Source organism: Oryctolagus cuniculus, chromosome 18 (genome assembly GCF_964237555.1).
Source record: "Oryctolagus cuniculus chromosome 18, mOryCun1.1, whole genome shotgun sequence".
NCBI lineage: Eukaryota > Metazoa > Chordata > Mammalia > Lagomorpha > Leporidae > Oryctolagus > Oryctolagus cuniculus.
This window is the reverse complement of record NC_091449.1, coordinates 19362612-19379603: the sequence shown is the minus strand read 5'-3', so window position 1 is coordinate 19379603 and position 16992 is coordinate 19362612. Positions and strand designations below refer to the sequence as shown.

Below are 16992 nucleotides of genomic sequence, written 5' to 3'. Positions count from 1 at the left end.
GGCAGGCGGGGAGGCCTGGCGATGGAGGCAGCGTGCGCCCTGCTGGACAGCGGCCGTGGCCACCAGGGGCCGCTACAGGACCGGGGCAAGGCTGAGAACGCCGGCGCACAGACTGAAGTCAGGACGCTGCTTTCTTGCCCAGAGCGAAAAGCACAGGAAACTCTTTATTATGGTGATGCAGCCGACAATCCTCATACAGTTAACCTTCGCTCTTGCAGGCTTCAGTTCACCCGACAGGGGTGCGACCCGAGGACTTCAGGGAAAGCGCGCTCGGCGCCCTTCCTGCAGCGTGTCTGGAGCGGAATTTGCTAGACCTACGCGGCAGCGGTGCCGGGGCAGAAGCGGAGCCTACCCGCCATTCATTCTTTAGTTGGACTCCTGGCTAAGACCAAAGAAACTTCAAACAGCTTGTCGGGCGGTGGAGGAAGGACCACAGGGAGAGGTCGAGGCCCGGGGCGGCCTCGAGGAGGAGGAGGAGGAAGAGGAGGAGTAGAGGAAGGTGGAGCGAATGGTCCATCCGGGAGGGAGCTGGCTGGGCGAGTGGCTGCGCATGTGCGCCTGCATGGAGGCCAGGCTGGGGCAGCCCGCCCCGCACAGAGGGCAGCGGTAGGGAGCTGCCCCGTGCGTCCGCAGGTGCTTGGTCATGGCTGAGAAATCCCTGGAGCGCTGAGGACAGAGGCCACAGGAGAAGGGCTTCTCTCCTAAGGGCAGGCGGAAGGAAGAAGGGGTGAAGCCTGGCCAGGCTGGGGGTAGATCAGTCCACGAGGGAACTGCGCAGAAGCCAGGCGGTGCACACAGGGCTGGGCACCTGTACCTGTGTGCACTCGGTGGTGCGTCTCCATCTGATGCTTGAGTGAAAATCTCTTTCCACAGACAGCGCAAGAATAGGGCCGAGACCGGGCAGGAGGGGGTGGGGGAGGGCGTTGGCGAAATGGGTGACCTGCAGTGACCTCCTGATCCATGCAGGTTGCAAGTGCGCCTGTGGGGACAGAGACGTCAAAGCAGGGCAGGGCCAGGGATCGCCCAGCGGAATCACTGGAAACCCAACAAGAAGTCGGGCTACAGCCCGGCTGGAGCAAAAGTGCCTTCACCCTACTCACCTGTGTGCCCCTGCTGGGACTCTTCCGTCTCCCCAGGGCTGAGCTGTGCAGGGCCCTGAGGGAGGGAACCTGAAAGGAGCCAAGTGAGTGCTCAGGCTGGCCCTGGGAGCCCAGGACGTAGGGTGCCGTAGGGTGCGTATGGGACAGTGGGGGGCTTACCTGGGGTGGGGCTGGAGGAGGCCAGCTGGTTCTGACTACAGAGCCCTTTGCGGGGGTTCAGGGACAGTGGGACCCTGGGGAGGTGTAGGGAAGAGGTTATGGCCTCAGTAAACCCTGGCCCTTTCCCTGAGCCCTCCTCAGGGCCAGGCTTTGGCTTCCCTGTGGTGGGAGCTCGGGAAACGCACAGCAGAGAGAAGACACAGAGTGCCCTTCCACCCGTCATGGCCACCTCCTCCCAGCCTGGAGGTCTTCCCTTGGCCTTGGACTCACCTCTGGTGCAGAGGCCAGACCTTCTGCCAGGCTCCCGTGCTGGGGGTGCTATGGGAGAAGGGCGGCCACGACAGCGAGGTCCAGAGGGCAGGCTGGCCCTCCCTCAGCCACGGGGCCTCCGCCCACCAGGGCCTGGGGAGGTCGCTGGTTTGGAGAGAACCTGGTGGGGGAAGGGGGCCAGGGAACTCCCACAGCCTTTCTTCAGAGCCCCTTGGACTCTGCCTCACCCACGCCACCACTCCTTGCTCCTGGCCACGAGGGCATCGGCTGCGTCTCTCCTCCTCAGATCCCATCTGCGCCCACTGCCCTCCGCGCCCTGCCTCTGTCCTCTCGGGACTGGCTCCTGGTGACTTGTGCTTGTGCAGTGTCTCCGGATCGCGCCCGGCAGTTCTAAAGCTCTCCGGTTCCTGATTCTCTTCGAGGCCTCCCAGTCCTCTCCCAGAGCCCCCTGTGGGTTTCTCCTGCTCCTCCTCCTGTTTCTTTAGCCCTAGGTCCAGTTCTTCTTTAGCCCTATCCCTCTGAGCCCTCCTGCATGCCTCTTCCAGGGCCTGTACCCCCAGGGCCTTGGCTGCCTCCTCAAGGGGCCCTAGCTCCCGAGACTGAAGCTCCACGCTCTCCCCATAAACAAAGCTCAGAAGGTGGGCAAAGGTGGAAGAGCTGACACCTTCTGCCAGAGCCCACTGGCCCCTTCGGCACAGCTGCTGGCTCACGCCTGCTAGCACCAGGCTGTGGGCAGGGAACTCCCGGCCCCCTACCGTGATCAGGGTGTCACACAGTGCTGGCCGGAGCCTGGCTGCCAGCCGTACCAGCCGATCAGAGCCGTAGGGGCTAATCAGTCTTGGGGGCGGCTGGGGCATCGTGCCTTGCCTGGGTACCAGTGTCAGAGGCTCTGAGAGGCAGGCCACAGCGAGGGCTCCGTGGCGGAGTGGGGAAGGAGGAGCAGCATGTTCTCAAGCCTGTGGAGGGGAGTGGAGAAAGAGTGAGTTGCCGGTTGCTGGTCCTACATCGAAGCTCTGTCCTGAATGCAGCAAATAAACTAACCCAAGAGAGGACCTGAGCTCGTCTAGAATCAACAGAAGCCAGGGGTGGAGCCAGAAAGGTGGGAAAATGGAAAAAAAAGATCCAATTCAGGACTTAAAGAGCAAGAGGCAGGCCATTAATGCAAATACCAAGCAGTGTGTTCAGAACAGGTATAGGAGGGCCCGCCAGCTGGCAATCTCTGACTTAAAGAAAATGAAACTGCTCCCCAGGGGTCCCGCTGTGGGCAAGACCACCGAGCAGGCCAGGCGCCCCTCATTCCAAAGGCATCAGCACAAAAGCCCAGCAACAAAGATGGAGCAGGACATAGCTTCAGGGGAGAGCTTAGAAAGCTAGTGGGTCCTCCCTCCACAAGCCCATCATCATGCCTGAGAGAGAGAGAGGACAAGATGGGCCGGGCTGCAGGGCCTGAGATGGACACTCAAGCACACCCTCACAGAAGGACTGAGACCAGTTGCATCTGACAAGGGCGGTGCAGAGCCGGGGAGAGAGGCTGCTGGCCTGGTAAGGAGGGAGGGAGGGAGACTTCAGCGAAAGCATTGAGCTCTGAGAAAGTGGGAGGAGAGGGCATGGAGACACTGAGGAGCCAGGCTGTTTCCTCTCAGGATTAGCATAAAGAGATGGTTTAATTTTGTTTTTCATAAGCGAAAAAGTAAAGAACAGAAGACAGAACCCAACAAGGCGGGAGCTTGTCACACATCAAAATGACCACATTGGCTTTTAAGAAGAGAACTAGAAACCCAGATACAAAGAGAAAGAACCTGAGCACCTTTGCTCCCAGCAGGCCCAGTCCCCGGTACAGTGCCACTGTGGGGGAGGACCCTCAGGGACACCTCAGTGAGGGGCTGCAGGTGGCAGGGAGTGGACAGCAAGGGCAGTGATGGGAGGAAAGCCTCGTCTGGGGAGAAGCAACCACTCACCAGTTGCAGCTGCCTCCTCGACACTGACGCCGCATGCTCTGAACTGTTGGGGCTCCTGCAGGTCCCCCTCCCCCGGAGGAGCTAGTCCCGCCCCTGAGCTCACAGTCCTCCATTGGATGTCCCAAGCATCAGTCTGCCACAGTCCCCCGATGGGGTGTGGCTTTATATCCCCGGCTCTAAGTGCAAAAAAAGACAGCCCCTCTACTGCATTTGTGAACTGCCTAGAGTCAAAGAAATGTAGCTGTGGCAAAAAGAACTTTGGAATAGTGAGAGGTGCATTGGAGCCTCTTCTCACCTCTGCCGCTACTAGCTGAGTGACCCTGGGCAGGCCGCCCAGTTACCCCTGTTAGAGGCCGGAGTAAAGGTGAAATGCCACGATGAATTCAGGTGTGCTCTCTCAGGTCACAGCAACATTCTGATGGTAGTGCCGTTTCTTAAGGGTGACAGTACAGCTCTAATTAGGCCAATAGCTGTTTCTGTGGCCTCAGAAGCGAAAAGGGCGGAAACATCAGGTTCCCAGGAGAGGGAATAGGAATGCCAAAGCGTGTGCCCCCTCCCCTGGCTTGGTACTAAGAAGCCTCCCTTGCTCTGTAGGATGACCCCTTGTCATCTGGGCCACCACTGAGGACAGGGTGTGTGAGTGACTCAGATCCTCCCATCAAGCTCTCAGAGGGGCAACCCCAGGAAGGGCCTGCGGTGGTCTTCGAAGAGAAAACCTCCATTTCTTGGGCTGATGACAAATGGCTTTTCTCTGAAATTAGGACTCAGGAGTTCCTTTCACTTCCTGCCGAAGGGGTCAGGGTCCCCAGAGACTTCCCCTCTTTTCACACTTTAGCACTCTTTAACCTGCGGAAGCAATGAGGTCGGAGAGATTCTGTCTCTTACTATCCCGTTATCCCTAAGAATGGAGGAGAGTATCCCTTCGTTTAACACATGTCGATCATGTTATGTGTGTCACGCATGTGTACTAAGTGACTGGAAAGCAGTGCCAGGCTGCCTCTGACAGACAGCTTGATTCCTCCTAGCCCTCTTCCCTACGTCCTGGTCCCTTCCTACATCCAAATACTGCGTCTCTAAGCCACCGTTCCTCCCTGTGGCTTAGGACTCCCGCGTCCTCAGACCCGCCTCCTGTCGCCTTTCAGACCCGCTGCTTTTCCTCCCATCTAACTTGGGTATAGGCAGGTGATGATCCTTCCTAGATCCGACAGGGTGTGTGGTGGGTGAGGCTGGTAGAGGGGCAACAGAGTGGGGAGAGGGGCAATGAGTCAGAGTGAAAGGGAAAATGCAAATGGGCAAGCTGTATTCATCTGCTACTGTGAATGCTAATTTTTTCCATTTCTGAGCATTCTAACGCACATCACCACACCCAGTGACACAGTAGACACCTGTATCAAATACATAAATCATCCATCCCTCTAATATGTATGTAAACAGAGGGAAACAGCCTTCCTCCAACACAGACATACACAACCCCTAAACACAAGTAGTGAGGAATGCCAGGAAGGACAGGCTCCAAGGAAAGTAAAGGGACAGGGATCTGAAAGTTACATCACCCAGTGCAGTGTGGTCCCCATCCCCTCCCGGCCCTACACCATGTGCCTGTGACTCAGCTCCCCCACTGGTGTGGTTTGCCTGTTGATGATCAAGAGAGGCGCAGACTGCGCGAAGGGCAGCATACTCTCGAAGCAAAGTGCAGTTGCTGGAGTCAGTGGGCTGTCGGGGAACCCAAAAGGGAGGGAAAAGGGCAAGGGGACTCCCTGTTCAGTGAACAAAAGCCCCCAAGAATGGGAAACCCCATCCTGCCTCCCACTTGGTGTCTACCCCACCTAAGGGTATCCCCCTTAGAAACCGCCTCTTTAGAGCTCTCTGCAGGGCCCTCTGTGCCTCAGCCCGTGTGCTGGTGACTCTACTCCTTTCTTTAGCCTCTCCTGACATGCTCGACAGTGCAACTGCAGCCTGGCCATCATGCACTGAGCAGTGGCAGCAGAAGCAGCACTTTTGGTGTGGAAGGGTAGGGACACTGCTGACTGTTGGTGTTCCTGAAAGAGCTCCCCTCCCTGGTCTCAGAAACCTGGTCCACCTTCTATTTCCCAGGCTGACGTGGTAGGAATCATTTTCAAGAGTTGACTAGCCTGGGTAGAAACCACAGGTCAGAACACATCCTGCATCCCAGAGGGTAGAGTGGGCAGGAGAGATTAGGTGGCCCATAACTGCAACAGGGATTTTTTTGGAGATCTGACTTCTGCCTGACAGCCCTCTACCGTGCTCAGTAATAATAAGATTTTTGAAATCTTGTGTTTCTTCTTCTTCCTGGAAAGAAGTAGTAGTAGTAAGGGGGACTGTGTGAAGTGCTCCAACTGCAAGGTCAGAGCTTCCCAGCAAGCTGTGTGTCATGAGCTCCTCCAGGTACAACCCAGCTCTGTGTGCAATGTCAACACAGCAATGCGAATATTGATAGCACCTAAACATTAAGAGTTAGACCATTAGAATGAACCAGGTGACTATTTATTTTACAAAAATATTCTCCCTTTATCTCATTTATTTTAAATATTGAGCCCTCTCCACAAGCCAAGCTGAACAAGATTCAAATAAGGAAAATTATGTTTAAAAGATTCTTCCCAGAAGCACAGCTCTTTTTATAAATTAAGAGCATTTTATATTGATTTTATATTGATTCGAATCTTACATGAACAATCCTTGTAGTTAAGTACATCCAACACAGACCAGGGAAGACATAGCACAGGGTGAATTAGTTCTATCTTAAACCTATGCTGTACATAACCCAAGAGCCAGCTATGTCGTATTCAGGTGAGCTAAATCTACGTCATAGAGACCTTGTCATAGCAGACATTTTGTGAATTGAGGGGGAGTCAGAAGCAGGTTCCACTGCATCAACAAGGATGGCCCTTTTCTTGAGCCTTAATGTGGGGCTACCTTCTCCAAGACCCTCAGACTCCTCATAGGGGCTGTGTCAAGACCAGGACTAAATGCTAGAATTGACTTAAATCTGGACAAAGGGCTCCACACTATCCTTATGGGATGAGGTTTCCAAGAGTATTTATTTAGAAAGTGCCCACCTGGAAACTGCAAGGCTACTCACAAACACACTTCTAGACCATTCTCCAGGAACCCAGAACCCTGGATTTTGTGGACCAAATGACTGAGTTCACTTCCAAGACCTACTCAGGGCTCAACTCCAGGTATATATTCTTGAGGGTAGGCTAAGGTACACACCCTAAGCTCTGATTGTGTGTGAAGGGCATACAGACTGAATTTTGGATATGCAGGGTAGTATGTGACACCCCTACAAATGCGAGCAAACAGTGGGTGTGGGAAGAAAAAGAGAAGTCTCCACTTATAGTCTGGCCAGGCCCCATAAATAACAAAGAACACTACCTAATTCCATTTTTTTTTTTTTTTTTGACAGGCAGAGTTGGACAGTGAGAGAGAGAGAGACAGAGAGAAAGGTCTTCCTTTTTCCGTTGGTTCACCCCCGCCAAGTGGCCACTACGGCCGGTGAGCTGCGCAGATCTGAAGCCAGGAGCCAGGTGCTTCCTCCTGGTCTCCCATGCGGGTGCAGGGCCTAAGGACCTGGGCCATCCTCCACTGCCCTCCCGGGCCACAGCAGACAGCTGGACTGGAAGAGGAGCAACCGGGACTAGAACCCCGGGGGCTGGCACCACAGGCGGAGGGTTAGCCTCGTGAGCCGTGGCGCCGGCCCCAATGGTTCTTAACCTCTTAGGGGATCACCATCTGGCTGAGAATGTAAGACAAGGGACCAACCATGTTTGTAGAAAATTGCAGATGCCCAAACCGTTGTGCATAGGATTGAGTAATTAGGGATTCAGAGTCCTCAGAAGCCCACCCTGGACTGTGTAAAGAGTCCTTCTCACTGATCCTTGTAGCTCCTTGTGGCCTCCCCAGCTTCCCTAAATACACACATGCATACATTTTTTCTTATGATTTCCAGGAGCTCACAGACATCTGATGCCCACTCATTACCCCCAGCACCTCCTACCCTCCCCTGGTTTAAGAACTGTGTGTGTACATGATAGTCCCCTGAAAGCTTTAATGCTATTGAACAGCTGAGTGAAATTAGATATCAACACCCAGCTCCGTGAGTATAAAAAGATCATAGAAAAGGACGGGTGTTTGCTCTAGCAGTTAAAACACCACTTGGGATGCTTGCATAACATTTCAGAGTGTTGAGTTCAAGTCCTACTCTACTTTTAATTCCAGCTTCCTGCCAGTGCGCACTCTGGGAGGCAGCCGGTGATGGCTCAAATACTTGGGTCTCTGAGACACAGATTGAATCCCCAGCTCCCAGCTTTGGCCTAGCCCTGTCCCTGGCTGTTGCAGGCATTTGGGGGAGTGAACCAGTAAATGAAATCTCTCTCTTTCTCTGCCTTTGAAATATTAATTTAAAAGATCATATAAAAGTCACAAGTAAAGACAACCTGGGTGATTTCCTAAAGAGCAGAACATCTCACAGACCTCTTCCAGTGTGCCAGTACAACGTTCATCTCTCCAGCGCCCCTGTCCCATGCCTGCTGTCTTCTGGGAATGACCAGAAAGGGCGTGGGGAAGAGTGAGGACAGAGAGTCTGGAAGCCACAAACACAACTCAGTTCTGTCTAGAGCCACCACGGGACAAATACATTCAATACAGGGCACAACGCTTGCCTGGGAGTTAGACACTTCCACCCCAGCATGTCCAGAGAAGACTGCTGGCCTAAGTTCCTAGCCGTGTTGTTCACCCTGGACCCAATACTGAAAATCTGCCATGAGCACCTCAACCTGAAACCCAGCAATCCCCCAGACGCCTTTGCAAACACATCTTCCAGAGGTGGCCTGGATGCAATGACTCTGAAAACGTCCCAGCGGACTTTCAGACTCTCCAACATTCACTCCCAGCCCGGGCTGGATCCAAAGACCCCAGGAAACCTCCCAAGGGTACACGAGTTTCATCCCTTGGCCTGACCCCCTATAACCTCCACAAAGCCAAAGGCCTCTCTGCTCCGTCATCAGATCAGGCTCAACCCAGCGACTCCAGGCAGCCCTCTCAGTGTCCAGAGGCCAGAGCTCATGGCCAAAGACTCCATTTCTTTGGAGTCTCCAACTTCCCCCAGAACACCCTACCAGTTCATGCTGGCCTCAGGGGCCACGGACCAGCTCAGAGTCAGTGCTGCCTTGGCTTCCGCCCCACCGAGGTCCAAAGGAACCCAGGAGCCCCCTCTCCGGGGCAGAGAAAGGACCCAGGGCCTACAGACCTCAGTCCACACCTTCCAGACCGTCCACTGCAGCCACCTGGGCACCTGGGCCCCAGCTTGCCCAAGCCAGGCCCAAGCCCGAAGAAAACGAGTAAGAAAAAGCCATGGTACTCACCAGGTCAGACCCCGATCCTCCTCCCCATTCAGCCTCCGGACACTGGGGGCAGCGCAAGCCCCAGTGGCCGTTGGAGGGTGGGGGGGAGTGGCGCAAGGCCACCGGGCACCGCCGGGCCACGTGCAAAGCCTCGTTCGTTGCGCCCGGCTCCCGAGGCGGCCGCTGATTGGCTGCAGCGGTGGCCGCGCGCTCCTTCCTGTCCAATGCGCGCCGAGCAGCCCCAGAGGCTCTTGGGACAGCCGCTTCCTCCGATCCACCTCGGGCTGCTGAGCCCGAGCCTTTGGGTACAGTGGGGCCTTGCGTCTGATTGGGTCGCGAACTAAGGCTTCGGGCCTCCATCGCCGAGGTCTCATCGGTTTCCTAGCCCACCCCAAATGCTGACTGGCTGCGGAATGGCCCTTTCCCCCCTACTCTATGGAGAGGCAGGGCCCCGAACCCCTGCGCTTGAATAGCCTAGGAGGCCGCCTCAGCAGGAGCACAGGGGTGCCAGCCCTGAGTCGCTGTCCTTTTAAACACTCTCGCCCCGGGTCGGCGTTGTGGCGTAGTGGGTAAAGCCGCCTGCGACGTTGGCATCTTGCCTGGGCGTGGGTTCCTGTCCCGGCTGCCCCACTTCCAACCCAGCTCTTTGCTAAGTGGCCTGGCAAAGCATCAGAGACCAGGATGAAGCTCCCGGCTTCGGCCTGGTCTTGGCGGCCCTCTGGGGAGTGAGAGATCCGCGGGTGAGAGACCTCTGTCTCTCTGGGGAGTGAGAGATCTGCGGGTGAGAGATCTCTGTCTCCCGGGAGTGAGAAATCTGCGGTGAGAGAGAGATCTGAAGGTGAGAGTTCTCTGTCTCTCTGTGTAGCTCTGCCTTCAATTAAAACTTAAACATACAGGCGACCAAAAAAAAAAAAAAAAAACCCGTTGACCTCTCTCTTCGCCCTCTGCAATCTGTGGAGACTTTGCAGTCTGAAGTCGGCATGGGTAGGCTTCAGGTGCCTGGGGGCTCTTGCCCTTTCTGCTTCTTGCCTTACTCTAGCACTGAGGGGCTGCAAGGCTTACCCTGCAGGAAGACAGGAGGGGAGGCAGTGCCTTCACCCATGGATGGTCTAGGTACTCGCACTTCCAATCCTGACACGTGGGCCGTCTGCTGAGCCAAGATTAACTGTGTAGCTCATGTACCAGCCACCCCACAACACTGTAGGGAGGACGGCCCACGGCGCTGCCCCAGCGTTAATAGGGTCGGGGGTTAGAGCCCGGGGCTAGGGCTTTGGTGCCAACGCAGCGAGCTCTCAGTCTCCTTAAACCCGCGGCGGTTGCACCGCTGATTGGCTGGCCTTTCTCTCTTCTAAGTGGCTTCAGTCACAGCCAATGAGGCACGAGGGCGCCGTAAGGAGGCGGGCACTGCTCGACCGCTGCGGCTTCTGGTTGGTCCCACGGACCCCTTCGCTTTTGATTGATCAGAAGGCCGCAGCGACCGGAGCTGAGGGGACAGGCTTCGGGCTCCGATTTGAGGTCCCGCTGCTTGACTCGCTGAGCTCCCCGGCGGAGCCGAGTGGAAGCGCCGCGGCTGGAAGGAATGGGGTGGGCAGGAAGGCCCTCCTGAGGAGGGCACCGCGGAGGAGAGGCTGGGACAGCGGCTGCAGCCGTGAATCAGAGGGGAGCGCTGTCCCCGTACCGCGCTTCGGGCCTCCAGGGCCCCGCCTTAGCCTTTGCGGATCAGAGAGATGGAGTCGTGTCCGCCAGAGTGTGGGCATCGCTGGGACGTTTGGTCCAGAGGCCAGCGTTCGAGCCACACTACGATTTCGTGGGGTTGATGTTGACCGACCAGGTCACGTTGCACCTGGTCCACGAATGAGAGTTGAACTCTTTGGCAATCTGCATATTTTCTTTTTTCTTTTTTTCTTTTACGTGCAGAGTGTACAGTGAGAGAAAGAGAGAGAGAGAGAGAGAGAGACAGAGAGAGTCAGAGACAGAGAGAAAGGTCTTCCTTTTGGAGGCGCGCTGCGGCCCGCGCACCGCGCTGATCCGATGGCAGGAGCCAGGTACTTATCCTGGTCTCCCATGGGGTGCAGGGCCCAAGCATTTGGGCCATCCTCCACTGCACTCCCTGGCCACAGCAGAGAACTGGCCTGGAAGAGGGGCAACCGGGAAAGAATCTGGCGCCCCGACCGGGACTAGAACCCGGTGTGCGGCACCGCAAGGTGGAGAATTAGCCTAGTGAGCCACGGCGCCAGCCAGCAATCTGCATATTTTCAAAGACGCCTCTTGAATACCGTAGGTTTGAATCTAGCTCTGCTCCCGATTCCAGCTTCCAGGCCGCGTATACCAACAACTTAGGAGCTTAGGGTCTGGAGTCAGAATGCATCAGACCAAATTCAGATTCCAGCTCTGACAGTTACTCCTGATGAGTTCTTAAGGAAATCAACTTCTCCACTCATCCTATTTATGTGTCTGTAAAACGAAAGTAATAAGAGTAAACCTATGATAGAGTTTGTTGAGAAGATTCAACCAGATGGCATAGACAAAGCACGGAAAACCAACTTGGTTCAGTGTAAGTGGCTGAGACGTCATGAGGGGGCCGGTGCTGTGGCATAGCAGGTAAAGCAGTGTTGGCATCCCATATGGGCACAGGTTTGAGTCCCGGCTGCTCCACTTCCGATCCAGCTCTCCGCTATGGCCTGGGAAAGCAGTAGAAGATGGCCCAAGTCCTTGGACCCCTGCACCCACATGGGAGACCCGGAAGAAGCTCCTGGCTCCTGGCTTCGGATCGGCCCAGCTCCAGCCATTGCAGCCATTTGGGGAGTGAACCAGCGGATAGAAGATCTTTTCTTCTGTCTCTCCCTCTCTCTGTCTGTAACTCTACCTCTAAAAAATATAAATAAATGTTAAATAAATCAAAATAGCATCGGTAATTCCCCTCCCCGTCTGTCCACCTTGTGCAATCACATTAACTCTGGGCTGAGCTGTGGGATGTGCTTTGATCAATGCAACAGCAGCAAATGTGACAGGAGTAGAGACTTGAACGTGGCTGTGCGGAGACTCAGCCTCTCCTGCTGCTCTTTGGAACCCTAGGTGAGTAAACTTGGACTGGCTTGCTGTATACATGGTCCAGTCAGCACCATCACCCTAACCATTACCCCAACTGCCACACACGTGAGCGAGGCTGCCCTGGATGAAGCAGCCGCCAGTGACCCCACTAGCAGACCACAGATGCATGACTGAGCCCCGATGAGACCAGCAAACTGCCCAGCGGCACTCTGTCCAAATAGTACAGAATCAGGGACTGAAAACAAAAGCATTATTTTAAGTTACTGTTTTGTTGTTTGTTTGTTTGTTTGTTTTTGGAATTGTAACCAAAAACTGATATGTCCTGGGCCAGGATTTTTTTTTTTTAAGATGTATTTATTTGGGGCCGGTGCAGTGGCGCAGTAAGTTAATCCTCCGCCTGCGGCACTGGCATCCCATATGGGCACCAGTTCTAGTCCCAGCTGTTCCTCTTCCAATCCAGCTCCCTGCTACAGCCTGGGAAAGTAGTAGAAGATGGCCCAAGTCCTTGGGCCCCTGCACCTGTGTGGGAGACCAGGAGGAAGCTCCTGGCTCCTGGCTTCGGATCAGTGCAGCTCTGGCTGTTGCAGCCATTTGGGGAGTAAACCATCGGATGGAAGACCTTTCTCTCTGTCTCTCCCTCTCACTGTCTGTAACTCTGCCTCTCAAATAAATAAATAAAATCTTAAAAAAAAAAAAAAAAAAAAGATGTAGGCCGGCGCCGTGGCTCAGTAGGCTAATCCTCCGCCTGCGGCACCGGCACACCAGGTTCTAGTCCCGGTCGGGGCGCCAGATTCTGTCCTGGTTGCTCCTCTTCCAGGCCCACTCTCTGCTGTGGCCCGGGAGTGCAGTGGAGGATGGCCCAAATGCTTGGGCCCTGCACCCCATGGGAGACCAGGAGAAGCACCTGGCTCCTGCCTTCGGATCAGCGCTGTGTGCCGGCTGCAGCGTGCCGGCTGCGGTGGCCATTGGAGGGTGAACCAATGGCAAAAGGAAGACCTTTCTCTCTGTCTCTCTCTCACTATCCACTCTGCCTGTCAAAAGAAAAGAAAAGAAAAGAAAAGAAAAGAAAAGAAAAGAAAAGAAAAGAAAAGAAAAGAAAAGAAAAGAAAAGAAAAGAGAAAGAAAGAAAGAAAGAAAGAAAGAAAGAAAGAAAGAAAGAAAGAAAGAAAGAAAGAAAGGAAGGAAGGAAAAAGCTAGGGGTGCCATTTAAAAAAAAAAGATGTATTCATAAAGCAGATTGATGGGTGGGGGACAGGGGAAGGAGCTATCTCCCATCTACTGGTTCACTCCCCCAAATGCCCACAATAGCCAGGGCTGGGCCAAACCAAAGCCAGGAACTCCATCTGGGTCTCCCACGTGGGAGGCAGGAATCCGAGTACTTGGGCATCCTCTGCTGCCTCCCAGTGTGTTAGCAGGGAGCTGCATGAGCTGGACTGAATACAGAGGCAGGATTTGATCACAGGCATTGCGAGATGGAATGCAGACTTAACCTGTTGTGCCACAATGCCCACAGCTGGGCAGCAAATATCACTTGCCCTGACTCTGGGTATAGACCTTAAAAGTTCAAAACTTCTTCCGAAGTGGGCATTTGGCACAGTGATTAAGAGGCCTGTTGAACATGTCTCCACATCAGAGTGCCTGGGTTCGAGTCCAGGCTCTGCTCCCGACTCGAGCTTTGTGCCAGTGCAGACTCTGGGAGGCAGTGGCGATGGGTTCACCTCTGAAGTTCCTGGCTCCCAGGCCAGATAGGAGCTCTTTCTATTTCTGTTTCTGTCTATTTCTCAAGTAAGTAAATAAAACTAATTTTAAAAAAAATTTTTCAGTTTCCAAATTTGTTTCCTGAATTCTTTTTTTGTTTGTTTGTTTTTTGACAGGCAGAGTGGACAGTGAGAGAGAGAGACGGAGAGAAAGGTCTTCCTTTTGCCGTTGGTTCACCATCCAATGGCCGCTGTGGCTGGCGCATCACGCTGATCCGAAGGCAGGAGCCAGGTGCTTCTCCTGGTCTCCCATGTGGGTGCAGGGCCCAAGCACCTGGGCCATCCTCCACTGCACTCCCTGGCCACAGCAGAGAGCTGGCCTGGAAGAGGGGCAACCGGGACAGAATCTGGCGCCCCGACCGGGACTAGAACCCGGTGTGCTGGCGCCACAGGCAGAGGATTAGCCTAGTGAGCCACGGCGCCAGCCTCCTGAATTCTTGTCATGAAATATTATGAGATAAACTTTTTTTAATAGCAGGGATCTTTTTTTGATCATTTTCTCCCAGCAAAGCCGGAAACAGCTCTTTAAAAAACAAACAAAACAAAATAAAACAAAACAAAACAAGGGCTGGTGCTGTGGCACAGCGGGTAAAGCCACTGTCTGTAGTGCTGGCATCCGATTTGGGTGCTAGTTCGAGTCCCAGCTACTCCACTTCCGATCCAGCTCTCTGCTATGGCCTGGCAAAGCAGTAGGAGATGGTCCAAATCCTTGGGCTCCTGCATCCCCATGGGAGACCCGAAAGAAGCTCCTGGCTTTGGATTAGCTCAGCTCTGGCCGTTGTGGTCATTTGGGGAGTGAACCAGCAGATAGAAGACCTCTCTCTCTGGCTGTACCTCTCTCTGTAACTCTGGGTTTCAAGTAAACAAAATAAATCTTTTTAAAAAAATTTATTTATTTGAGGGGCAGAGTTACAGACAGAGTAAGGGAGAGACAGAGAGAGAGGTCTTCCATCCTCTGCTTTACTCCCCAAGGGGCCTCAATGGCTGGAGCTGGGCCGATCCGAAGCCAGGAGCCAGGAACTTCTTCCAGATCTCCCATGAGCGTGCAGAGGCCTAAGCACTTGGACCATCTTCCACTGCTTTCCCAGGCCATAAGCAAAGAGCTGGATTGGAAGAGGCGCAGCCAGGGCGGAAAACTGGAGCCCATCTGGGATGAAGGCACCGCAGGTGGAGGCTTAACCTACACCACTGCACTGGCCCGAAACAGCTTGTCACGAGTGTAGTAACGGCACTAAGGCAGCGTTGGTTCCAATAAGGATTTTAGTATGCAGAGGGAAGTTCACACTCTAATTCACACAACACACAGAGCAAACCAACCACCCAAGGTTCCCAAAGTACCTCGATGTTCACTGCAATGTGCTCTAAGCCACAGAGGAGGGAGCTGCGATGTCCAAATGGGTGGTGCCTCTAGGCCGGCAGCAGGTCCAGATGAGTGGGTGAAATCCCGGCATTGGGCGTCCGGGGCCTCAAAGTCAGTGAGTGCAGGGCTGGCGGGGAGGTCTCTCTCTCTCTGTCTCCTTCTCTCTCTCCCTCTCTCTCTCTCTCTGTGTGTGTGTGTCTCTCTCTCCCTCTCTGTCTCTGTCTCTGTCTCTCTCTCTCTCTCTCTCTGTCTCTCTCTCGTGCACACACACAGGAAGGAACGAGCAGCGGCTGGTCCATCCGGGAGTTCCGGGAAAGAGCTTCCGCTCCACTGCTCTTAGGAGAGTCTGCTCGGAGAGTCTCGTCCGGGCCCCTTTGTGCGCTGCTCATATATGCTTTTTCTGCCCCACCATGGTTCTGTCCACTCGATGCAGACCGCTGTCCATGGGTGTTCCTTACTGGGTGCTTGCAGTTCATCTTTTAAAAAAAAATTAATCTATTTATTTGAAAGGCAGAGTTACAGAGAGGCAGAGGCAGAGAGAGAGTGAGAGAGATAGAGAGAGAGAGAGGTCTTTCATCATTGGTTCACTCCCCAAATGGCTGCAATGGCCAGAACTGGGCAGATTTGAAGCCAGGAACCAGGAGCTTCTTCTGGGTCTCCCACGTGGGTGCAGGGGCCCAAGGACTTGGGCCATCTTCTACTGCTTTCCCAGGTCATAGCAGAGAGCTGGACTGGAAGCGGAGCAGCCAGGACTTGAACCGGTGCCCATATGGGATGCTGGCACTGCAGGTGTTGGCTTTACCTGCTACGCCACAGTGCTGGCCCCTGCGGTTCATCTTCATTGAATAGAACAGGCCAAGTCCCCAGAGTGGAGTAAGTCTGGCTTTGGCTACTCTTTATAACATAATAATTTATAATTATAATTTTGGGGTGCTCCTTACACAGATCTTTTGAAAGGCCATTTTCTTAGGGTGGGCATTGTGGCATAGTGAGTTAAGCTGATGCTTGGAACATCCATAGCCCATATCTTTGTTCCTCTGCTTCCAATCCAGCTCCCTGCTAAAGCTTTGGGGAAGGGAGCAGACAGGCAGGAAGGCAGCCCAAGCACTTGAGTCCCTGCCACCCACGTGGGAGACCCGGTTTTGGCCTGACCCAGCCCTGGTTGTTGTGGGCATTTGGAGAATGAACCAGTAGGTGGACGATCTCTCCCTCTCTACGCCTCTCAGTCTCAGTCTGCCTTTCAAATCAATATCCCTGTACTTCCTCTGTTTGCCTCCTTCTATTTCCATTTGCAGAGGATCTAAAAAAAAAGCAGTGATTCTACTTCATGTTTTTAATAGCTCTCTTCCTTGGGTTAAACAGTGTGCCCCTAGCTAGGCCCACAGATGGAGGAGAGTTAAGGATGCCTGCAGACCACAGCACAGCAGACCGACTCCTGCAGTGTCCCTCCAGCGCCCTCTACCGACAAGGCCTAACCTTGGTGACAGGTGCAACCTAGACGCAAAGAAACGGCCCCAGTGAGCGATGGGATTCCCTGATGGGAGTAAAGACAATGGTGATGGCTAGCATTGAATTCTCAGTGCTTTCTCAGCCACCGAGCAGCTACCCTCGGGAGGAAGGTTGACTGGAGCGTGGGTGCTTGTCCTGGGAGCCCCCACCCTAAGCTCAGAGGCTGAGCCTGCTCTGGGGAAGCAAGTGTGCCCGGCTCCCAGGCGACACTGGCACGGAACTGGCTCCGTCCCTGCTCCGAGGACAGGATGTGCCCCAGGAGTGGGCAGCTGAGCTCCCCTTTCTGTGCCCCTGCACCAGGCGAGGGGACAGCACAGCAGGGAGTCAGGACAGTGGGGAGCCACAGGGCGGGGTCCCCCTACCACTGCGGGATGCTCGCGTACCCACTCAGGAGGCCAGTGTGCTGCCCATACTCCTGCCTCCTCTCCCCGCTATGTGTCTGCTTATTTTTTTTCCCCTTAGCAC

The 16992-nt window shown here is 54.4% G+C and overlaps 1 protein-coding gene across 9 annotated transcripts; it reads right to left on the bottom strand.

The window, feature by feature from the left end:
* Positions 1 to 130: 130 nt before the first annotated feature.
* Positions 131 to 9239, bottom strand: ZBTB32 (zinc finger and BTB domain containing 32). Of its 9 annotated transcripts, none has more exons than XM_070062467.1 (7): positions 8872 to 8989; positions 3783 to 3920; positions 1530 to 2485; positions 1260 to 1333; positions 1101 to 1169; positions 815 to 979; positions 131 to 701 (listed from the first exon to the last, which is right to left on the bottom strand). In XM_070062467.1, exons 3-7 carry the CDS (start codon positions 2384 to 2386, stop codon positions 400 to 402), a joined length of 1467 nt encoding a protein of 488 aa, XP_069918568.1. In that variant the 5' UTR covers positions 2387 to 2485; positions 3783 to 3920; positions 8872 to 8989; the 3' UTR covers positions 131 to 399. The 9 variants fall into 9 exon arrangements, with proteins under 9 accessions (XP_069918568.1, XP_051692031.1, XP_069918566.1 ...); XM_051836071.1 differs by lacking the exon at positions 3783 to 3920 and adding an exon at positions 7982 to 8044 and having other exon boundaries at positions 8872 to 8987; XM_070062465.1 differs by having other exon boundaries at positions 3783 to 3970; positions 8872 to 8969.
* Positions 9240 to 16992: the final 7753 nt, after the last annotated feature.

What these genes read in the sequence shown, in the direction of transcription:
- ZBTB32 (XM_008249528.3), bottom strand. Translation starts at nt 2,386, where the DNA reads ATGCCCCAGCCGCCCCCAAGACTGATTAGCCCCTACGGCTCTGATCGG. An exon ending in CTCCTCCAGCCCCACCCCAG is followed by an intron (nt 1,170 to 1,259) that starts GTAAGCCCCCCA and finishes GGCTCCTTTCAG; the next exon opens with GTTCCCTCCCTCAGGGCCCT. An exon ending in GCACCACCGAGTGCACACAG is followed by an intron (nt 702 to 814) that starts GTACAGGTGCCC and finishes GCCTGCCCTTAG; the next exon opens with GAGAGAAGCCCTTCTCCTGT.